The 22793-nt window shown below is 49.8% G+C and overlaps 9 protein-coding genes across 9 annotated transcripts; 5 read left to right on the forward strand and 4 right to left on the reverse strand.

Annotated features, from left to right (window-relative positions):
* Positions 1–990: 990 nt before the first annotated feature.
* Positions 991–2312, forward strand: PHATRDRAFT_37270 (predicted protein; the record flags this gene model as incomplete). Its single annotated transcript, XM_002181193.1, has 3 exons — positions 991–1529; positions 1611–1630; positions 1708–2312. 3 exons carry the CDS (start codon positions 991–993, stop codon positions 2310–2312), a joined length of 1164 nt encoding a protein of 387 aa, XP_002181229.1.
* Positions 2313–2836: 524 nt separating this feature from the next.
* Positions 2837–9442, forward strand: PHATRDRAFT_21388 (predicted protein; the record flags this gene model as incomplete). Its single annotated transcript, XM_002181194.1, has 2 exons — positions 2837–3520; positions 3557–9442. The coding sequence occupies 2 exons, from the start codon at positions 2837–2839 to the stop codon at positions 9440–9442; spliced, it is 6570 nt and encodes a 2189-aa protein (XP_002181230.1).
* Positions 9443–9875: 433 nt separating this feature from the next.
* PHATRDRAFT_37272 (predicted protein) lies at positions 9876–11157 on the reverse strand (the record flags this gene model as incomplete). Its single annotated transcript, XM_002181367.1, has 4 exons — positions 9876–10468; positions 10515–10756; positions 10842–10929; positions 11025–11157. The coding sequence occupies 4 exons, from the start codon at positions 11155–11157 to the stop codon at positions 9876–9878; spliced, it is 1056 nt and encodes a 351-aa protein (XP_002181403.1).
* Positions 11158–12381: 1224 nt separating this feature from the next.
* Positions 12382–13296, forward strand: PHATRDRAFT_13779 (predicted protein; the record flags this gene model as incomplete). Its single annotated transcript, XM_002181195.1, has 1 exon — positions 12382–13296. A coding segment is annotated over one exon (915 nt), but the record flags the coding sequence as incomplete, so codon positions are not given.
* Positions 13297–13495: 199 nt separating this feature from the next.
* On the reverse strand, positions 13496–14793 carry CSN4 (COP9 SigNalosome subunit 4; the record flags this gene model as incomplete). The annotated part of the gene is made up of 1 exon (XM_002181368.1): positions 13496–14793. The coding sequence occupies exon 1, from the start codon at positions 14711–14713 to the stop codon at positions 13496–13498; it is 1218 nt and encodes a 405-aa protein (XP_002181404.1). The 5' UTR covers positions 14714–14793.
* Positions 14794–14961: 168 nt separating this feature from the next.
* PHATRDRAFT_47140 (predicted protein) lies at positions 14962–16396 on the reverse strand (the record flags this gene model as incomplete). Its single annotated transcript, XM_002181369.1, has 4 exons — positions 14962–15327; positions 15395–15633; positions 15711–15730; positions 15810–16396. The coding sequence occupies 4 exons, from the start codon at positions 16394–16396 to the stop codon at positions 15046–15048; spliced, it is 1128 nt and encodes a 375-aa protein (XP_002181405.1). The 3' UTR covers positions 14962–15045.
* A 621-nt stretch (positions 16397–17017) lies between these two features.
* Positions 17018–18341, forward strand: PHATRDRAFT_47141 (predicted protein; the record flags this gene model as incomplete). The annotated part of the gene is made up of 1 exon (XM_002181196.1): positions 17018–18341. The coding sequence occupies one exon, from the start codon at positions 17018–17020 to the stop codon at positions 18206–18208; it is 1191 nt and encodes a 396-aa protein (XP_002181232.1). The 3' UTR covers positions 18209–18341.
* Positions 18342–18369: 28 nt separating this feature from the next.
* PHATRDRAFT_47142 (predicted protein) lies at positions 18370–21280 on the reverse strand (the record flags this gene model as incomplete). The annotated part of the gene is made up of 4 exons (XM_002181370.1): positions 20295–21280; positions 19842–20204; positions 19293–19763; positions 18370–19215 (listed from the first exon to the last, which is right to left on the reverse strand). The coding sequence occupies exons 1-4, from the start codon at positions 21105–21107 to the stop codon at positions 18370–18372; spliced, it is 2493 nt and encodes an 830-aa protein (XP_002181406.1). The 5' UTR covers positions 21108–21280.
* Positions 21281–21469: 189 nt separating this feature from the next.
* PHATRDRAFT_47143 (predicted protein) lies at positions 21470–22598 on the forward strand (the record flags this gene model as incomplete). Its single annotated transcript, XM_002181197.1, has 3 exons — positions 21470–21649; positions 21737–22447; positions 22581–22598. 3 exons carry the CDS (start codon positions 21470–21472, stop codon positions 22596–22598), a joined length of 909 nt encoding a protein of 302 aa, XP_002181233.1.
* Between the last annotated feature and the right edge of the window lie 195 nt (positions 22599–22793).

The raw sequence follows: 22793 nt of genomic DNA on the forward strand, positions 1-22793 counted from the left end.
CACACCATGTTGCATTTGTTCCCAGCACAGGGATCAATTGGAAAAAACGAGGACCCTCTGCAAAGGTGGGGCCCGGCGGATTCAAATGAAGTAACCTGCAGAAAAGTTAGAGAATATCGCATAAAATTAAGGAAAAGTAGGCACAGAGAGATCAATAGGCCTACATAGCGTAAAAGAGTGGTGTTCCTTTTCTACCTACACACATAACGTTTCAGATACCGATGCTAGCTCCGGCATGATCATCCTTTTGTACGACCCGGCACAACTCGGGACAGGGACCAAGACCGCTCAACAATCTTTTCAGAGGACATACAAGACTTCCTGCACGTCACGGAGCCATTCCTTCCGACGGTGACAGAGCCCCAGAAAATCAAACGCGATAAGATTTTTGTGACGTCGATTTAACCATTTACGCGAGGTGTTTGTGATTAATAGAGCGAACTCATCGAAATGGAACCGGCGCACAGTAAGAAAGATCAAAAGTTGTTGGAGAGCAAAACCTTGATAAACCACAATTCCCAGACAAGCTTAGCCCTGTCAGAAAAGCTAAGGCTCTACAATGATTCTCGAAGTAACCTACCCACCGACTGTACATAGTTCATTCTCTCTACAAGAAAGGAGGCTGGTTATAGATTTGTATGAAATTTCTACATTCGAAATTCGTCTAGACATAGTATATAGAATTTGAAATTGGTTTTGAACATTCTTCTTAGGACACTTCCAGGAACCTGTCTTATCATTGGCATATATTGGTTCGTTTAAAATTTATGTATCGCCAAAAACATAGGTATTCGTTCTTCTTTCTAGCCAATCGTCCTCGTCGTTGTAAAATCCTATCGAACAGTAAATGATCGCGAGTTTTTTCGTCAGTTGTTCCTGGAGATCTCATACTTCGAAACAACAGCAGACAACCATCAATCAAGTGTGATGATCATGAGCTTGAGAAGCATTCCACCCAAAGGGAGGATCCAGAGTCTATTAGTGATAGCAATGGCCTTCACATTTGTTTTACAAGTGTACGTTAGCACAAACGAAATAGCGTTTGTTTACCAGCCAATACCTATGATTGGCACGCGGTTTACTGCGTCAGAGTCCCGTATAAAGACAGACGACACCTGGCGCGCTACTCGCAAGCATTCCAAGCAAGCAATAGAATACATTGCGTCGGAACCAGTTCCTCGACCTTCGATCGAAACTCTCGTTACTAGACAAAACGTTACGGGGGACGTTGCGTGGCTCCTAAATTTGGCCGTGGTGGGATTCCCCAAGTGCGGCACATCCTTCATGATGCGCTATCTCGGTCGACACGAAGAAATAGCCATGCTGACTGACGGTGAACACTGCGAGTTGTCGACGGGTACACAAGACTCTGTCCTTATCAAGGCCCTGATGGATGGGCTTCCCAGCGGTAAGATAGCGCGCGGCTTGAAATGTCCGCGCCAGTTGGAAAGCCCCAGGGCCATGCTGAGCCTCTCCCGGTACTTCCCGAACACAAAGATAATTGTTGGAGTCCGACATCCTGTCCTTTGGTAAGTAGTATGCTCGAATACAAGTATCGATATCCGGAAAGGGCTCTATCCTGATTTCTTCTTTTGATGAAATTGGAACAGGTTTGAATCCTTCTACAACTGTAAGTGAATATGTGCTGAATCCTTCTTTCGGGACTGTCTTTGTACGATAACTCTCATCCAACATATTTGTAATCAGTTCGCCAGCAACGCACTTGGTTCAACCTGCTGCCAGCACAGGAACTGATTGGAAAATGTGCGGATTTGGGGCCCTTTGAAAACGTGGCTTCGGTCTGTACCGAAAGAGCCAACTTCCACGAGCCTTTGGCTCGCTTGGGAAAGACGAGCATGCAGAGCGCAGATGAGCAACAATACTTTTCGGCCGACGCGCAGAATGTTTCAGACAACGTTGATTTCTCCGACAAGAAGATCTTTTTGTACGACCTCGCCCAGCTCCAGGACAAGGACCAAGATCGTTCTCAACTGCTTCTACAAGACTTGCAGAACTTCCTGCAAGTCACAAAGCCCTTCCAGACGATGGTGGCAGAGCGACAACCAGTCTCAAACGTAACACGCATTGATATTTGTGACCCCGAGTACAACCGTTTACGCGAGGTACTTGTGGATACTGGAGTGAAGGCGTCGAGATGGATTCGGCGATTTTTTTTTCATGCCAAAGGTGTGACGGTGTCGTCTCCCAAATTTTTGGACCAGGTGTTGGCCAAGTGGGAAGAAGATCCGTGCGAAGAGCGCCGGGCCAAGAGCAATTCCGCCCTGTCCCCGCCGAATCGGACTACCTCGTAAAGTCATAGCAGTCTTGACTGTATGAACCTACGCAGCATTGTTTTTTGTGGTAGGTTGTAGAGATGGTGGTACGGAATGGTATTGCCTGTCGTTTCGCTTGAGTTTCTAACAAAAAAAGTACCGTACATCACGTCAGAGAAAAGTTTTCAAGTTAGCTTACTTATGAACTGTGACTAACAGTAAGTAAATTTACTATAGAGAGGATTCCACTTGTCCGTCTTTCCTTCGCTCCTCTCGAGTCGTCCGCAAAACAGATTCTACCGTCTGTTTCTGTACGGAAATGGATCGTGTCGGCAACCCAACGAGATAAACCGTTGGCGTTTTCCTCGCCTCATTGCGAGTACCAAACAAATAAACAAACAACAATCTCAATTGGCTACGCGTGGGAGATTGGGCACGGTTTTCCACACCTCCTCGTATTCATAGTCCGTAGTTAAGAGCGTTCGTTGGCTGCCAATCCAATACGACTCTCCTTACATAGCACCAGCAACAGCCACAACCGGAAACGATTGACACACAACAGCATGGCGGAACGTGAGGAACTCCAAAAGCGCTACGCGTACCATGCCATGTCCAACAAAGTAGAACAGGCCGATCGGTCGTCTCGACGGGTGCGGGGCAGCGAAGGCACTGGTGAGGTCGAAACCTTACGCGGACGGCGGGATATTGGACGCATGGGCGATCGGGTGGAGGAGGGACAACCGCCCCCGCCGCCGACGAAAAAAGCCAAACACGTACCTTCGGGACCCCCGTCCAGAAGGGTCGCTCACGGAAACGAGACTATTCTCGATTTGGGCAATCTCACCGGTTATCAGCCAACGACGGAACAAGCCAAGGCGGCGTACGAAAGTATTTTGACCATCATTGGCTCCAAGGCGTTGTTGGGGAATCAGGGACCGCAAGTGTTGCGGGACGCTGCCGAAGAAGTCCTCGCGACACTCAAGGATCCCAATCTACGGGATCCGGAACGTCACGAGACAATATCGGTCCTGCTCACGGGTAAGAGTCCGCGGTTATCCGGGGGACTTTCCACCGAACACTTCACGGCCTTGCTGCAGTACGGTAAACAATTGGATGACTACAATAAGGACCAACAGCTGAAGGATGATGACAAGGTGGACGACGAAATGGGGGTCGCTGTGGTCTTCGACGAATCCGAAGACGAAGCCAACAAACATGACGACAGTGAGATCGATCAGAATGTGGTCGTTGACACATCATCGTCCTCTTCTGAAGACGAGGAGGAGGGCCCGGAAGCGGAGGAGGATTCCGAGGCGTTCCGAGACGTGGACGAGGAGATCATAGTCCAGGGCGCCGATGACGTAGGGGCCAAGAAGCAGAGTCGTGCAGGCGACCGCATATTGTCGGTACATGAGATTGACGCCCACTTTTTGCAGCGTCATTTGGCCAAGCACGTTGACGATGCGGACGAATCGGCCAAGCTGGCGGCACAGGTTATGGGAATTATCGATTTTCGTACCAACTCGGACATGCGGGAGTGCGAAAATCGACTGCTCGTACTCCTCGGCTTTGATCTTTTTGATACCATCAAGCTCATTCTCCGTAACCGTGTACGAGTTTGGGCATGCATTTCCATGAAACGCGCACAGTCGGACGAGGAACGTAAAGCAATCGAAGAAGCACTGGCGAACGAACCGACCGGTGAGGGGAAGTGTGTCTGGGAAGAGCTGCATTCCAAGGGAAGAGCCGAAAACTGGACGCGCGATCGTATGAAGGGCCTGGCGGATGCATTCAAGAGTGAAGCTACAGGGGATCTTACCAAAGCAATCGACTCGGTGGGAGTCAAGCAAGAAGACGACGAGACTGCAATGCAGGTCGAAGTAAAAGAAGAAGCAAACGAGTTGGATCTTGACATTCTAGCATTCCCAGAGGGAAGCCACACAATGACTAATAAGAAGTGCGACCTTCCCGATACATCCTGGCGGGCCATGAAGAAAGGTTACGAAGAAGTCCATGTTCCTGCGGTCCGGAGTGTCATTCCCAAGGACGAGCGACTTATTCGTATCGACGAGCTTCCGTCTTGGACGCATGCCGCTTTTAAAGGAATGGAAAAGCTGAACCGGGTACAGTCCAAGTTGTGTGACGTAGCGTTGCGTTCCTCGGAAAATTTGCTACTGTGCGCCCCAACTGGTGCTGGAAAGACCAATGTGGCGTGTTTGACCATGATGAACATCCTGGGCCAGTATCGTCGAGACCGTCAAGTCGATGACGACCCCGACGCGAAGGACTCGTTTGACTTGAGCTCTTTCAAGATTGTGTACGTCGCACCCATGAAAGCGTTGGTGCAAGAAGTTGTCAAGAATTTTTCCGAAAGGCTTGAGGATTACGGAGTAACGGTCAGAGAGCTTTCGGGTGATAGCAGTTTGTCGAGACAGCAAATTTCTGAAACGCAGCTTCTAGTGACTACACCTGAGAAGTGGGACGTTGTTACGCGCCAAGGAGAAGGAAGAGCTTTTACGCAACTCGTCAAGCTTGTCATTGTGGATGAGATTCATCTTCTGCACGACGAACGTGGACCAGTCCTTGAAAGCATTGTAGCGCGAATTATTCGCCAAGTGGAAACTACATCCGAACCTGTACGCCTTGTAGGCCTTTCGGCAACACTTCCGAACTATACCGACGTCGCTACTTTTCTTCGCGTAGACCACAATAAAGGTCTCTTCTTTTTCGACCATTCGTATCGGCCCGTTCCTCTACAAATGCAGTACATTGGATTGACGGAGCGGAATGCATTCCGGCGATTTCAGTTGCAGAACGAAATCTGCTATGAGAAGGCTATTGAGCAGAGACGCAATGGAAATCAGATGCTGATTTTTGTTCACAGTCGCGCCGAGACTGGAAAAACTGCCAAAGCGCTGCGGGATCTTGCTCTGGAACGGGATGAGTCGACTAATTTTGTCCGGGAGAAGGGGGCAACACAGGAGATTCTTCGAGAGGAGTCTTCGGCGGTGAAGAACGCCGATCTTAAAGATGTTTTACCTTACGGTTTTGCGATTCATCATGCTGGAATGGCTCGCGAAGACCGAGAGCTTGTGGAAGATCTTTTCGCGGACCGTCACATTGCCGTATTGGTTTGTACCGCGACTCTGGCTTGGGGAGTCAACTTACCTGCGCATGCTGTCATTATTAAAGGTACACAGATTTATGATCCGTCCAAGGGCCGCTGGGCCGAACTAAGCCCACTCGATGTGTTACAAATGCTTGGCCGGGCAGGACGCCCCCAGTACGATAGCGAGGGCGAAGGAATTATTCTTACGCAACATAGCGAATTACAGTACTACTTGTCGCTCACAAACTTGCAGCTTCCGGTCGAAAGTCAGCTCATCAAGACTCTTCCAGACCACTTAAATGCTGAGATTGTGTTAGGAACGATTCAGACCATCTCCGAAGCTGTCGATTGGCTAGGTTACACGTTTCTTTTCGTCCGTATGCTGCAGAATCCAAATCTCTACGGAATATCAGAGACCTCGTTTCTAGATGACCGCACTCTGAAGAAGCGGCGGCTTGATCTTGCCCACTCTGCCGCGTCGATTCTTGAGAAAAGTCATCTCGTTCGCTACGACAGGAAAAGCGGCGCGTTGCAAGCAACCCCCTTGGGCCGCATATCAAGCCAGTTTTACATTTCACACTCGTCTATGGCTGTGTACAGTCGACACATGAGATCTAATATGTCTGATATTGAGCTTCTTCGTTTGTTCTCGCTTAGTGGGGAGTTTCATCACATAACTGTCAGAGAGGAGGAGAAATTGGAGCTCACTAAACTTTCCGGGCGTGTCCCAATTCCAGTAAAAGAAAGTCCAAACGAAGCTTCGGCCAAAGTTAATATTCTTCTGCAAGCCTACATATCGCGGCTTAGACTCGACGGCTTTGCCCTGGTCGCTGATATGGCCTTCATTCAGCAATCAGCTGCACGTATCATGCGTGCGTTATTTGAAATTGCCCTTCGGAGGAATTGGTCCTCTCTCGCTAAGCTTTGCCTTGACATGTCGAACATGGTGTCGTATCGGATTTGGAGAAGTCAGTCTCCTTTGAGACAATTTAAGAACGTCCCGGAAGTTGTCGCGAGGAAGCTTGAGCGTAAAAGTGATATAGAATGGGCGAGATACAACGATCTGACCTCAGCCGATCTCGGGGAGCTCGTCGGCGTTCCTAAAATGGGCCGTGTTTTGCACAAACTTGTTCAGCAGTTTCCTCGTCTCGAATTGTCGGCTCAGATTCAGCCACTAACGAGATCTATGTTACGCATTGAGGTGACCCTACTGCCATCGTTTAATTTCGATGTGACGATACACGGATATGTGCAGCTTTTTCATGTTATAGTCGAAGACGTCAACGGCGATACAATTCTGCATCATGAGTTATTTTCGCTGAAGAGCAGCAATGCAGATGAGGAGCACGTTCTACTGTTCTCAGTCCCAGTGCTAGAGCCGCTTCCGCCAGCATATTTTATTCGTGTAATGTCGGATAGGTGGCTTCATTCCACAGCTGTGCTTCCTGTTTCCTTCAGCAAGATGATCCTACCTTCAAAGTTTTCTCCTCCAACCGAATTGTTGGATTTACAGCCTCTTTTACCATCAGCTCTTGGAGTTTCTGCTTTGTCGGAGATTTTCGCTTACAAAGAGTTCAACCCAATTCAAACCCAAGTATTTCATGAACTGTTTAAAACCGACAAGAATTGTCTAGTTTGTGCACCCTCTGGTGCGGGAAAGTCGACTTGTGCTGTGTTCGCTGTTTTGCGTATGCTGACAACTAACGCTGACGGTGTGTGTGTGTACATTGCCCCAACTGACGCGATCGCAGACCGAACGTTCACGGAATGGAGGCTTCTTTTTGGTCGCATCCTTCCAAGCAGTTCTATTGTCCGACTGAGTGGGGAAACAGGTCCAGATCTGAAGCTCCTCTCTCAAGGAAAGGTTGTTGTATCGTCGGCAAAGCAGTGGGATATGGTCAGTCGCCGCTGGAAGCAACGAAAAGCAGTGCAGAATGTTGCCCTAATGATCTTCGATGAGCTGCATTTTCTTGGAGGTATCATTGGACCGACGCTGGAAGTTGTAATATCTCGAACTCGTTATATGATCGGGCAGAGCGAAGATGGCAAGACTGTCGCAAACATGCGAATTGTTGGTCTCAGTGCCTCGCTTGCAAACGCTCGAGATGTGGGGGAATGGATGGGCGTGTCTGGAAAGAGTTTGTTTAATTTTTCTTCAAAGGCGAGGCCTATGCCACTCGAAATCTTTTTTCAGTCCTTTGAACAAGCGAATTACTCAGCGAGGCTTATGGCGATGGCCAAGCCTGTTTTCAGTGCCGTCGAGAGGCATATCGGGGAAGGAACGGCAATTGTGTTTACCCCGAGCCGTAGGCAGGCTCAACTTACTGCGATTGATCTTATGACATTTCGAGATGGACAAGGGCTTGGGTCTTACGTTGGCAAGTCTGTAGATACGCTTACTCTCGCAGAAATCGCTTCAACACTGCGAGAGCCTGCCTTGCAACAGGTTGTGACGAACGGGATTGGCTTCCTTCACGCAGGAATGATAGATAGCGATTGGAATACAGTAGTGGATCTCTACAACTCTGGGGCATTGCGGATTCTGGTTTGTCCTACAGACGTATGCTGGAAGATTCGTTGTGTGGGGCGACTGGTCATTATTATGGGCACGGAAGTTTACGACGGTAGGGAGGGTCGACACCTTGACTACCCGGTCATGGACATTCTTCACATGATTGGACGTCATGATCCAAGATCGAGTGGTAAATGCGTTCTTCTATGTCACGCCCCCAAAAAAGACTACCTAAAGAAGCTGATATACGACCCAGTGCCGATCGAAAGCCATCTTGATTCATACCTGCATGATCCACTGAATGCTGAAGTTGTAACTAAGACAGTGTCGTCGATGCAGGATGCAATCGATTACTTGACCTGGTCTTTTCTCTATCGCCGTCTTCCTCAGAACCCGACATATTATGGACTGCGGGGTACTTCAAATGTTTTCCTTAGCGAATACTTGAGTGAGATGATTGAAACAGTCATTGGCGATTTGGAAGAGAGCAAATGCTGTAGCATGTCGGAAGAAGGTGATATATCTCCGTTAAACTTGGGAATGATCGCAGCATACTACTATGTTCAGTACCGAACAATCGAGCTCATTGCCTCGTCCGTAACGGAGAAAACAAAAATTCGGGGTATCATGGAAATTTTGTCGGCGGCTTGGGAATTCTCAGAGTTTCCTATTCGTTTCGGCGAAGACAGGACGTTGAAATCTCTCGCACGAACCCTGCCGTATACGCCTCCAGACGGTGCGAATTACGATGCAAACACGAAAGCCTTGATTCTTTTGCAATGTCACTTTAGTCGTAAGGTTATTGGTGCTGACCTGCGATCCGATCAGAAGAGCATGCTAAAGGAGGCCGTCAATCTCGTACAGTCCATAGTAGATGTAATCAGCAGCAACGGATGGCTAAAGCCTGCGCTCGCCGCCATGGAGTTAAGTCAGATGCTCGTGCAAGGACTTTGGAATAAAGATCATGTCTTGAAGCAAGTGCCCCACTTCACGGAAGAAATCATAGGACGTTGCCGAAATCACGACGAACCTGTTGAAACAGTGTTCGATATTTTGACGATAGAAGACGACGTCCGTAATCAGCTTTTACAGCTCCCCGATGACAAGATGGCTGACGTTGCGGTATTTTGCAATACATACCCAAGTATCGAGGTCTCATTCAAAGTACATGATGTCGAAGACGTTGCCGCAGGCAATCCGGTACAAATCGTGGTCGAATTAGAGCGCGAAGTTGACGAAGATGACATGGACGAAGCCGAAATGGAGGCGCTTGGAACAGTTGCGGCACCACTGTTTCCGATTGCAAAGAAGGAAGGATGGTGGGTTGTTGTTGGGGATACATCCACCAACTCATTGCTATCCCTGAAACGTGTCAACTTGCGACACAAGCAAAAATTGTCTCTAGATTTTCTCGCCCCAGATGAACCAGGCGATTACGACTTGACCCTGTTTTGCATGAGCGACAGTTACCTTGGATGTGACCAAGAGTACAGGATTCCCTTGAGTGTTGCGGCTGCAGAGTCTGACGAAAGTGAGGAGGACGAGTGATGAATTTGCTCTGCAGTGCGATTGCAAGACCGGTCGTATTCGCTTGCAATCGATAAAAAGGGATACTTATTCCGCCCTCGTAGTATTTGTACGGCTATAGCTAGAGAAAGGCCAAATCGTTACTGCTTACAATGAGTTAAAAATATAGAGAAGGTTTTGAAAAGAAAACTTAATCTGGGTACGGAGAAGGATAGCAGCCGTATGAATATGTTTGTGAGAAATATTTGCTCGTAGTTTGGGACTTTTTGACTTCGTCACGCGTCGTTGGAGTTGATGCGTAAGTCTCCGAAGGCATGGAGTGAGAGTAAGGATTGATTCCTGCAGAGGGATTGTAGAAGTCGTGAACGAAAGCTCGGCCGTTTGGCGAAACCTCTGTTGATACGCAAATGTGAGAAATATGAAAAGCAGTACTTAAATCGCAGGATCAAACGAGCTACTCACCATGATCATACAAGGGGCGGAACGGTTGTTGATAATTGTTCCCAAACGCCCGAAATCCCCCTTGACTCGGTATCTTGAAGTCGCGCTTCGTCATCAATGTTTCTTCTCTATTGCTTGGGCGGAACGGAGTGCGTGCCCCCGATTTCTGCACAGGGAGAGCTGGACGAAACGACTGCCCATAAATGTGCTGGTCTTGTCGGTGGATCGGAGACTGCTCCGAAGAATCTCGCCACGTTTCATTCCTCGACAAGGGTCTGTCTCCTCCCGTAGAACTAGACTGAGTGACAGCTAACGTAGGCGAATGATGACGGCTGCTGGACATCCGCTGATCCGCCTTGTTTATAGCATCATCGACCGATTGAATTCGAAGCGGTTCAAAATTATGATAAGCTTGAGGATCTTCAAAATAGGACGGCACTGGAGTCATCGGAGCAGGAAAGTCACCGATGTTGCTGCAGGTCAAGACTGCATCGTGACTGGTTCTTGTATCGGCATCCATCCGTGCCTGACTCTGGCGCCACCGCTTTACCTCTTCTTTGTACTGTGCCCGTTCCTCTTCTTCAACTTCTACGTACGGGGCTCGTTCTGTTTTACTTGCATTACGCCACATTTCTCCCAGGAGTCGGGACACGTCCGTGTTGCTGTAAAGAGGAAGGTTGTGAGGTTAATTCCAGCAATCTTGATAGACGGATCCTGCCCTCTCCGGCGGTGACTTGCCTCATATCGGGATTCTCTTCCTTGACCTTAGCCCGACGGGTTTGCGAGTATTTGAGGAAGGCTGACATGGGCCTCTTGGGCGCCAGGGGATGCTTTTTGGCCCGACGTTTGGGAATAGTCCAAACACCCTTGTATTCCGCCTTTTCCCGGACAAACCTGTAAACGCAAATACAAGGAACAATCTCAACAAAATCAGAAAGCGATTTCGACATCTGCTACAGTCAGGTCGCGAATTCCTTACCTCAGCTTGTCGCTTCTAGCTTCTTCGTCCCAATACGCTCGTTCGCGGCCGCTGAGTTTCTTCCAAGCAGTCGCCACGAGCTTCAAAACTACATATGAGTTCTTTGTTAGAAAAGAAGGGATTTTCCGGCCAACGAAGCTTCTTGATTCTGGTATAGACGCAAATTTCCTGTTTGTTACCTACCATCTGCATTTTCCTTCACTTGATGCTGTTCCATAAGGGCTTCTTTTTTGTTGTCGGTGAAACACATAAAGGCGGAGCGGGGTGCCTTTGGGGGTGGTTTAGTGGTAGTGCCATTATCGACTCGATTTTCCATCGTCGGCGATGTGGGGAAGTAGACGGTATTCTGTTTCGAAGCACCAAAGATTGACACCGTTCAGCAAAGAGAGAGAGTGGAGAAGGCAAATCAAAGACTGTGAGGCAAAGAACGATTGCAATAGACAAGTGTTCCTGTCTCGCTAGGAAAGACAGATCCATGCAGGTATACATTGTTTGGCAAAAAGACAGGGACATACCCCTCTCGGTGAATAGGACATGTTTTGGTTTTATGAAAGTGGAGAAAGCCGTCAGGTTGGGTTGGGACGACCATCAGCATCGTACTGGTTCGGCTCCACTTCCAGGACCGCCCTGGATTCAATCTCGAAGCCGATGGTGCGTTGTAAGTTAGAAATGGTTTAAGTGGAACGCTCCAGTCGGAATGAGACTCTATCCACATCAATTTCACGGGAGACGTAAGTTGCGTATCGAAAAAGTGGTGCAAAAGAAGGAACCACTTCTGTTCATATCAGGAAAAACACATGAAGGTTCGCATCAATCACGCTAGCGGGCTTCCCAAACCGAATTTACATATACACAGCTGCGAGCATAATCGTGTGTCGGACAAACACATTAACAACCTCATATTGCTTGACCGATAACTGAAATCTTTGAGATAAGCACAATCGCCTCTTTCAAGCGTTGCATGGTCGGCCCCTCGACCGTGATTTCACCTATCGAATTCAATATTTCGTATTCTCTCTCTGCTTAGTAGCTGGTAGAGTGAATGAAACGTTCCTGGCAGTGAGTGTTGTTTTCCATTCGAATCGGCATTCTGTTGGCATTGGTGTAAAATTTCATTGCTGTCTCGGCAAGAATGAGTCTCTATTTGCACGACAATGTGGACGACAAGCCCCTGGTTCACGTGGAAATCGCCATTGCACAAACCTGCGCCACACCCTTGGCAGTCTTGCGCCAAACCTGGCAAGAGTACCTCTGTCAGCGTACCGATCCACTCCCACTCGGTAACGGTGCTGCTCTTGCCAACAGCCCAGACACACCAGATCTCTTGAGATCCAGTTACGGGGGAAGTTTGCTCGTTGTGTTTGAACAACAACACGACGACTCCGCCATAGCGTCGATAACGAGTCTGGCATTGTCCGTTGATGCTGCCTACTTCCTCCACGTGCACGTGTACGTTTTGAGCACGGAAGAAGCGCACCTGGAAGAAGTGGAGCCCGGAGAAAGCGACGGCGATTGGACAGCGGCGTGTGAAAACCTCGCTCTGCCGCACGCATCCCTGCACGGCGTCTACGAATCCCTCATTTTTGAAACCGACATTGGCCAAGATTTACTTTCTTTCGCTTCTTCGGCCTCGTTATTCGCCGACCAACACGTGCAAAGCCACGTGGTGCACTGGAATCGGCTTTTGCTGCTCCACGGGCCGCCGGGTACGGGTAAGACCAGTTTAGGTCGCTCCCTGGCGCACAAGCTCGCGATACGTACTTCCGCACGATTTCCAAGAGCCAACCTGCTCGAGATCCACTCACATTCGCTCTTTTCCAAATGGTTCTCCACGTCCGGTAAACTTATTCATCGAGTTTTTGAGCTTATTCGAGATATGGTGCAGGATGACCCGTCCTGTTTGGTTTGTGTGTTGATTGACGAGATTGAGAGCCTGGCGGCAAGCCGGTCAGCTTTGACCAGTACTGGGGAACCGTCGGATGCGCTCCGGGCCGTCAATTCTTTGTTGACCAGCTTGGATCGACTACGATCCTTACCCAATGTATTGGTGATCGCCACCACCAACTTGACCGCCTCCGTGGATGCCGCCTTTTTGGATCGCGCCGATCTCAAAATATACATCGGATTGCCTTGCCTCCAAGCCCGTTACGAAATTTTGCGATCCTGTTTAGACGAACTTGCGCGGGTCGGGATACTAACAATATCGAATCCTTCTTCCGACGCATTGCTTGCCTTCCGAGACATTGCTCGGTCGGACGAGAGCCAACCGAGCACGGTATTGGTGTCGTTGGCGGGGATGGCCGAGGGCTTGAGCGGACGCAGTTTGCGTCGGCTGGCCTTGCAAGCACACGCCCTGTTTGTCCGTCGACCCCAAGCCTCGCTCACGCTCTTTTTGAGCGCATTGCAGCGAACCATCGAACGAGAAATTGGCAGCCTTCCGTCTCCGCTGGTGTAGTGACTGGCGCACGGGGAGCTCACCAGGACGAATGGACGGCGGGTGTGGCAAGATAGATGGGGTTGAAGGAAAGGTTGGTATACTCCTAGCTGGAATCGTATGGCAAGCCTTCTACACTACTGCCAATCATATGATGGGTGCGTATTTTGCAATTAGTTGCGGTGTACATTGGTAAAATAACATTACTATAAAAGTCCATCTACAATCCTTGTCGGGATCGAAAACCTGTGATTTCCTCCGCCACTTGATTGAGTTCAACGCACAGGCTGGTAATATTTCGATCCCAGCGTTGGGTCGGTGGTTCGGGTGTTTGAAACTCCAGTAATCCTTCTACTTGGTCCAAGCAGGCTTTCAAGGATCCGTCCGTGATCATTTTGGCGGCCAAGGCTTCGGCTTTGGGTACCGGTAAATCCAAAATGTGCGCGAGCTTGTCCATGTAAATAGTGCGGTAAAGTTTCGAAACGGCCATCATGTTGTGCTCGACAACACCCCGCTCCATAATGGTGAGACCGTCCCCCATGATGGCCTTTTGGTGTTCCGCCAAGGATGCTTCAAAGGTTTCGAGTTGGGCGCGGGGGAGAATCTGGTGGCGGCACATTTTTTGCAGAATCGTCCGGTGCGTGGCAAAGGCATCTATTTGATCCAGTTGCGGTAAACGGGGGTCTTCCACAATATGCGCGAGCACGCGCTGTCGTTGCGGACCGTTGGGAGCGAGAATGGCGCAGGTAACGGCCCGGCCGAGGAGCTGGAGTAAGTCGTCGGCGTCGATCAAATCCCCCCCGGATTGACTCAATTCGTGATACCGTTGGGCAGCAGCTAGGAATTTTCGGTTGGCGTCTAGTACTCGGACGTACGTACTTTTGTAGCGCAGGAGAAGTGCTGTGTGTGCCGCCTTGTCCGGGATGGCCTCGGCCACCGTGCCGGCCTTGGTGACGGCAGCGTCCGCCTCCACCACGTGGTCTTCGGCGAGGAAACACTCGGCAATCTTGACGTACACATCCGTCCGTGCCGAGGCTGTGAGGTAGTAGATCGACTGCGGATCGTCGTCCATCCGCATGCCCGCCAGAATTTGGGCGGCGCCGACGTAGTCGACGTCGTCTCGATTGATCTTGGCGTCAAAGAGCCGCTGCCTTAGTGTATTGTCGGCGGCTCGGTCGACCGTCGCGGGTAAATGATTCAAGGCTGCAATCATGAAGTCTTCTACACTTATACTGTTAGTACTATTGGAGAGGGCTTGGACGAGAAAGGCTTCGTTCGCGACGACTGCTTGGACAAAATGGGCCGCCACCGAACGTTGTTCGCCCTGCCCGACGGCGTGCCAGGAATCGGTGGTGCCACGATCGGAAAAGACGCTCGCTAGCGTCACAAAGTCGCAATTGACTATCGCCGTATCGATGGTACGCACCAAGGCTTCCATGGGTGAACTAGCGAGAAGGGGGATGACGAGATGAAGGGTTTCGATCGTTCGAAAGGACGGCCCGAGGCAGTAGACCGACGGGTACATAACAGTAATGTTGCGAGACAAAGGGGTCGGGAAAAAGGCCAGTACGAGGAGGGACGCAGCCCGATCTCAAAACCCTCCCCTGTTTTACTATTCTTGATTTCGAGTTACTGTTAATGTAAAATAATACGATACTAACAAAACGCAAACGCCACAACTATAGAAGTAACATGATGCGTACCGGTCGAACAATACCTGCATAATTTATCAACTGGACGACTCCTACAACTTGTACATGGCAATCTGATTCAAGGGGATGGGGCGGAGCTCTTCTCGGCCCGGCGTTCTTCGCACGGATCTTCTTCCCACTTGGCCAACACCTGGTCCAAAAATTTGGGAGACGACACCGTCACGCCTTCGGCATGGACAAAAAATCGCCGAATCCATCTCGACGCCTTCACTCCAGTATCCACAAGTACCTCGCGTAAATGATTGTACTCGGGGTCACAGATATCAATACGGGTTCCGTCATGCAGTCTTTTGGGCTCTACCACCATCGGCTGGAACGGCTTTGTGACTTGCAGGAAGTTCTGCAAGTCTTGTAGTAGGATTTGAGAACGGTCGTGGTCCTTGTCCTGGAGCTGGGCTACGTCGTACACGAAGATCTTTCATACCGGAGAAAGCATCGGTGTCTGAAACATTCTGCGCGTCGGCCGAAAAGTATTGTCGCTCATCTGTGCTCTGCATGTTCGTCTTTCCCAAGCGAGCCAAAGGCTCGTGGAACTTGGCTCCTTCGGTACAGACCGAAGCCACCTTTTCAAAGGGCCCCAAATCCGCACATTTTCCAATCAGTTCCTGGGCTGGCAGCAGCTGGGTCTTACCGTCTCGATGCCGATCTGAATACAAATATGTTGGATGAGAGTTATGGTACAAAGACAGTCCCGAAAGAAGAATTCAGCATATATCCACTCACAGTTGTAGAAGGATTCAAACCTGTTCCAATGTTATTAGAAGAAGAAATCAGGATAGAGCCCTTTCTGGTTGCTCATGTGTGTTCAAGCATACTACTTACCAAAGGACGGGATGTCGGACTCCAACAATTATCTTTGTGTTCGGGAAGTATCGGGAGAAGCTCTGCATGGCTCTGGGGCTTTCCAAATGGATAGGACATTTCAAGCCGCGCGCTATCTTTCCGCTGGGAAGCCCATCCATCAAGGACTTGATAAGGGCCGAATCTTCATTGCGCCTTGTCAGCTCACAGTGTTCACCGTCAGTCAGCATGGCTATTTCTTCGTGTCGACCGAGATAGCGCATCATGAAGGATGTACCGCACTTTGAGAATCCCAGCACCGCCATATTCAGGAGCCACGCAACGTCCCCTGTAACGTTTTGTCCAGTAACGAGAGTTTCAATCAAAGGTCGAGGAACTGGTTCCGGCACAATCTCTCTCATGGAATGCTTGCGGGTAGCGCGCTTGGTGTCGTCTGTCTCCACACGGGACTTTGACTCAGTAGACCACGTGCCAATCATGGGTATTTGCTGGTAAAAAGACGCACTTTCGTATACACCAACGTACATGTGCAAAACGAATATGAAGGCCGTCGCTATCACGGCTAGACTATGGATCCTCCCCCTGGATGGGCTGTTTCTCAAGCTCATGATCATCACGCTTGATTGATGGTTGTCTGCTGTTGTTTGGAAGTGCGAGATTCCCAACATTCCCAACAACAACAACTGACGAAAAAACTCACAATCATTTCTGATCGAAGGGATTGTACAACAACAAAAATAGATTGGCTCGAGAGAAGATTGAACACCTATGTTTTTGGCGATATATCTCGTTTGAACGAACCACCGTATTCGAAGGATAAGTCAGCTGGTATCTTGAAATATGCCTAACAGTAAGAAGAATATTCAAAAATCCATTTGATAGCCTAAGTAGTCTTGGTATTTTGACGGTATCCGTCTAAAAAGTTGAGTAACGCAAACTGTGAGAGAGCTACCTATTCGTTTAGTGTCTGTCCCTTGTACGATACAGAAAGACTGTCCTGATCGTGTTCTCTTCTTGTAGCCTTCATTACTGGAAGCCCCCACTCCCCCAACTCGCTCCCTTGTCATGTCAAAGTGGGTATCTTCGAAGCTCGAACCGCTTCGAGACGGTTCATTTGGTTACTCACAGACAGAAGTCAATTTCGTTCTCAACGCCTACAAAAAGAGAGAGAGAGACATCTCACGGACAACACTCCTTCCTTTATACCTGTAGACAATCCACAACACACCATGACGGCCAAAACATTCGCTCTAGTGGTGATCTGTCTCGCCTGGGCTCTCCACCGCTACGTTCGCATTCCTCGCTCGCTGGAATGGCGTCCGTCGCCCCCGAGCGACTCGGCCACGATGAAGGCCGTGCTCTACACCGAACACGGCGACACTTCTGTCTTGCGAGTACATCAAGACGCACCGCAGCCGCAACTCCAACCCCACCAGATACTCGTGCACGTCTACGCCTCCTCCATAAACCCCTGTGACTACAAAAACCGTCGCAACGAGGTTCCGTCATGGGTTGTCCCGAAACCCAAGATCCCCGGCGCGGACGTGGCCGGTGTGGTGGTGGCCGTGGGTTCCGGAGTCGACGTCGAACGCGTGCGTCCGTTCCGAGTCGGAGACCGCGTCGCTGCCATGTTGCCGCTCCTTCATTCCCGCTGGGGGGCGGCCGCATCGTACGTCGCCGTCGACGCCAATCTCGTGGCCCACGTCGGACCCAGAGTATCCTTACGGGATGCCGCGGCTCTACCCTTGGTCGCACTCACCACACTGCAAGCCCTGGAATCCGTCACTGTCTCGCAATCACCGACGGAGGCCCCACGAAAACGCACTATTCTCGTCCAAGCCGGAGCGGGTGGGGTCGGATCGTTCGCGATCCAGTATGCCAAACACGTTTTGCAAATGCGCGTGATTGCCACAGCGTCATCGGAAAAGGCCGAATTTCTCCGTAGTATCGGCTGTGATCAGGTGGTGGACTACCGGAACGAGCCGTTTGAAGAGGTGGTACACAACGTCGATGTGGTGCTGGATCCCGTCAGTTGGTTGTACGAAGACCGAACTTTGGCGAGCGAGGTGCTCCGACCCGGTGGCCATTATTTAAACATTGTAGGCTCGGACTGGGCCTTTTCTGGAACGGAACAAGGCAACGGGCCACGATCACTTTGGAACTGGATCAAAGCGAAAACCTTTGGACCGTTCAAATACAGCTTCGTGGTGGTGGAACCGAACGGTATACAGCTGCAAGCCGTCATGGACTTGCTCGAAAGCGCCACCATTCGGGCCGTTGTGGACCGAACCTTTGCTCTAGACGATGTTCGAGAAGCGTACGAGTATCTCGAGAAAGGCCACGCCACTGGAAAGGTGGTTCTCGTGCACGAAAAGGAAGAAGTGGAATCCGGTTCTGCGACTGTTGCAGAAGAAAGTTAAGGACAATGCGCAGCTATAATCTGCAGATTTGGCGTTGCAGCTACGCTATTAGGACTGGTTTTCACGCAACTTGCAACATTTATGACGAGGCTATGGAAAGTGCTTGATATCCTGCACTATATTTCACCATGCTTCCCGAATAGAGTTCTTTGCTCCGCATCCTAACTGTCAAGATAAATGCGTTCCACCAATCCCTGACTATTCAGCGTGACGGCTACGAACGCTTCATTCGGTGAGAGACTGGACGACTCGTGTGATGTCTTGGCTTTCTTGGTGAGTGACCCCACGGGGACTTTCTTCGCCAAAAGCGTACGGGAACGCTTCTTGTTACCAAAGGCCATGGCACTCGTGACAATCGCTTGGTCGGAATCGATCTCGATCTGGCCGTCTCCACCCAAACATTTCTTGACGCTTACTATACCTTCCGTATTTTCTTCCATAGCAATCAAAAAGTCCATGCATATGCGACGGCGCTTGCGCCACTGACCGGTCATGCTATCAATGCGGCGTTTGGTATGATCCTTTTGCTGTTCGTTGACCTTCAGCTTGCGGCCCGCCTCGACTGCTTCTTGGAGTTTGGTCAATGCGGCCTCCTCCGACTCTAGACGGGCTATCGCTTCTTCGTTGGTCGGTTCAGACAAGAGTTGGGTCGTGTTCTTTGTCGCTTCTAAAAGCTGGGCCTTCAACGCAGCTTCTTCAGCTTTGGTCTTGTGGAATAGAGAAAGGAGTTCATCACGCTCATCACGCGGGATTCCGTTCCCGCTGTTCTTAAGTTTAGAATGATCGACATAGTAGAGGCTGGTGTTGGAATTGCGCCCCACTTTGAACGACAGCCCACCCGCATAGGAATCTTCGGCATACTTTGGATCCCTCTTGACCGCTTTCTCTTTTTTGCCGCCGTCTTCGTCGTCGCTTTCCGCGAAATGGACGTCAGCGTGGTACTGGTCAAAAGCCATATCGTCTAAGCAAGCCTTCAAGACAGGCGATGGAACAATCGCTTTCAACCCCTGTTAGCGAGAGTTTGACGCAGCCGTGAGAAACTGTGTTTGGCATCTGGGTAGAAGGTCACGACACATTTTGTTACCTTGTGAATGTCCGTAATGTTCATCGGACGAAACGCATCGTACATTAAATCAAAAACAAGCTTCTTCGCCATAGGCTTGCTAACAACAATGCGAGCTTCTGGACCTCCCATGGATTCGGCAGCTTCCTGCCACTTGCGATGTAACGCTATCAGCTGCTTACTTGGCCTAGAGTTTCCCTTCGCGGCACCTACCTTGGTGGATTCTGCGGCAGGGCTTGGGGTCACGTTTGCCATGGCTATGGATATTCCATTCTGAACCGTGGAACCATTGGGAGGAGGCGTGAACAGAGTGTTAGTGACGTCGATTGATTCAGTGTCTTTGACCGGACTTGCCGCAGCGCCGTCAAAATTGGGCATGTCCACATCGCTCCGCTTGGAGCATTGAGATATGAGGAAATGCTGGTGATCGTCAGTCAGGTAGGTCACGGGAAGCTCGGAAAGGTGATCAGGCCAACCTCCGTAGTCGTTTTCCTATGTCAAGGAAGAGCAAGGTTAGCGCCAGTGAAGCGATATTTGATGTCTTTCAGACGAAAGAATACGCAAACTTACTTGACAATCGAGGCAAGAATACCACTTCGTACTCGGGGCGAAGTTGGATTTATAGATGCACGCCGCCGGAAGTGTACAAGTTTCTGTTGAACATTTGACTGGGCATTCCTTGATATCATGTATCGACATAATCTTCGTAAGATCCCACACTTCCTCTCCGTCTGGACTTGGCAAGTGAGCGACTCCCAACATCATACCGGGTTTGAGCATATCATCCATGGAGTTTCCAGTACAAATCTCAAAGTTTGGCATGTTGACGTTCTCGCTCTTTGAGCAGTGACTTTTCAAGGCATCTTTGTGCTTTTGTGACATTGCTTGGATCGGCAACTCATTCAGCTCCGGCCAACCATCATAATCTAATTCCTAGTGACGGAGCAGAGCGATGTAAACGATGTGTCAGTATCTTTGACGATCGAGCACTCCTTGGGTCGTTCAAATTTTCCTGCTACATACCTGGCAATCCACACATGTGTACCACTCACTAGCAGGGTCCAAGCTGGAAACGTACAGACAGGCGGCAAGCAAACTGCAAGATTCTGACATACACTTTGTGGCTTCTGATCCGGTGATATCTTCGATTGACATGATTCTTTTCAGTTCCCATGTTTCTACTGTTTCCTCGTCATTGTCGTCAGGGCTGGCCGCTTCAAGATCTGTTGGAGTATCCGTCTTTGTATCTTTGACGGGATGCGAACCATCGCCCGCCTCGAACGGAGACGGTGCCGTTGACTCCTTCGTCTCGGGATCTTCAACTCTCTGTTCATCTTCTGTATCTTTTCCTTCACTGTTCTTTGTCAATTCGTCGGAGCGGTCAGTAATGGACGCCAAATTTGTGGTGAGAACGACATCTTGAGGTTTATCGTTGGGTTTGATTCCTTCGGGCCATCCGCCAAAATCCGCAGCTTGACACGTTTCACAGGTGAGCCACTCCTCATCCGGTTCCAGACTGGACATCCACACTGCTACTGCCTTACCAGGGCAATTTTCGGTAGAACACGGTGCAACCACGCCATTGTCACGTGATGCTGGAAGGATGCGAGCGAGATCCCAGGTCTCTTCGTCCACGGTTTCTGATGCTTCTTCCGGAGGCACTTCATTGACGGTCGCCTTGCTGCTGTTCTCGTTGTCCTCGTCAAGGTTTTCGTTCCGATCTTTTGTTTCTGCACTCACGTTGTTGCCATCAATCATCGAGTCCTCTATTCCATCGGAGGAGACCGTCTTGCTGATCCCTTTCTTTGCCATGGTGATTTGGATGTGTGCCGGCATTCTCACTCACTGTCAATGCAATGATGAAGGGCACCGATTTTGTGTTTTACCATCCGTGACTCTTTCGGCGGGAAAAATGACAGCCTCTGTCCGACTGCCGTTACTTCACTACTTGACAGCTACGGATGAATACCGTCTTTCAGTTTTTAAATTTTAAAACACTTATGGTGTACACTTTCACTAATATTATAAAAACGCGCAATGGCTGGAAGGTTTTTCCGGAGACAAGCGAGTGATCTGCCCTTGTTTCCTTCCGTACGGACTGGTATGCGTCATACAAGAAGAGTTCCACAAAAACACGGGAACTATTGCAGCTGTCTCTGTTGTTGTTGTTATTGTCCAACACGAACCGCGCTAAAGTAATGTCGGATCAGGCGTCGGAAAAAAGCCCCACACTGACCGGAAAGAATCTTCAAAAATTCTACGCACAGCACGATGTGAATCTGGAAAGCCTATTGGAAGCCGGAAATGGATGTTTCCCCTGCCGATTTATACGTTTGAATCCGCGGTGGGATCGGGATGAGACACTGCAATTGCTCAAGGTACTAAGGAAGAAAGCCCTCTGAAACACCTCTAGCTAGGTGTGTGTTTATGTTTGCTTCTCACACACACGTTTGCAATTCCGGCAGGCTGAATTGCCAACACCGAGTGTGTACCCCATTCCGGTCCCGTGGTTAGACGATGCGTTTGGTTTTTACGCGTTGCCGGGAGACTTTCCTCTGCAACGATCCAAGTCGTTCCAGTCAGCTCGTGTCTACGGACACGATGTAAGCTCCGGTGCTGCCGTGGCAGCCTTGTTGACGGATCAGCACGACGCCCACACGCCAATCATTGAGGCGGCGGGTGCACATTCGGAAACGCACAACGGGCAGCCATTGCAGCTACGCGTTTTAGATTTGTGCTGTTCACCGGGATTGAAACTTTGTGCCATGTCGGACTTTTTGAATCACCAGGGTACCCCGGCAATGGTAATTGGTGTGGATGTATCGGAGTCGCGCATGGCGGTGTGCAAAAAAGTCGTACACAAGTATCAATTAATGCACGAAGGCATCACCAGGAGTAGTACATTGGCAACACCAAGCGACGACTCACGAATTCGTTTATATCTGGCCGACGGCACTACATTTGGTATGGAAAATCGATCGCTCAACTTGGTTTTTGACTCAGTGGCGGCGAGTGAGGAGAATGTTTTGGGGAAGCGAAAACGGATGAACAAAAGTGCCAGGGCCCGTCAACGGAAGCGACTAGACGCACTGATTAGCTTAGAGCAACCCAAACATTGTGATTCTTTGCTGTCATCTAGTAATACGCCCATCATCAGCCTATTTGATCGAGTGCTGGTGGATGCTGAGTGCACAACGGATGGGTCGTTGAGACATATTCAAAAGCTCCTAGAAAAGGGACAGAGCAAGGAACCAACTCAGGATGACATTCCTCGGCTTACCGAACCAGAGCAACTGGTCGAACTGGTAGAACTGCAAAAGCGATTAATCGCGTCCGGCTTCCGGTTACTGAGAGAAGGGGGATGTATGGTATATTCGACATGTTCTTTGTCAGAAGACCAGAACGAAGACGTAGTCCGATGGCTGCTTTCGAAGTATCCGACGGCAAGAATCGTTCCTTTAAAATTTGTCGAGTCGTTAGGTAGGCATGGTCGTATTCGGCAAGGGAACTTGGCAGGAACAA

Source organism: Phaeodactylum tricornutum, chromosome 12, assembly GCF_000150955.2.
Source record: "Phaeodactylum tricornutum CCAP 1055/1 chromosome 12, whole genome shotgun sequence".
Taxonomy (NCBI): domain Eukaryota; phylum Bacillariophyta; class Bacillariophyceae; order Surirellales; family Neidiaceae; genus Phaeodactylum; species Phaeodactylum tricornutum.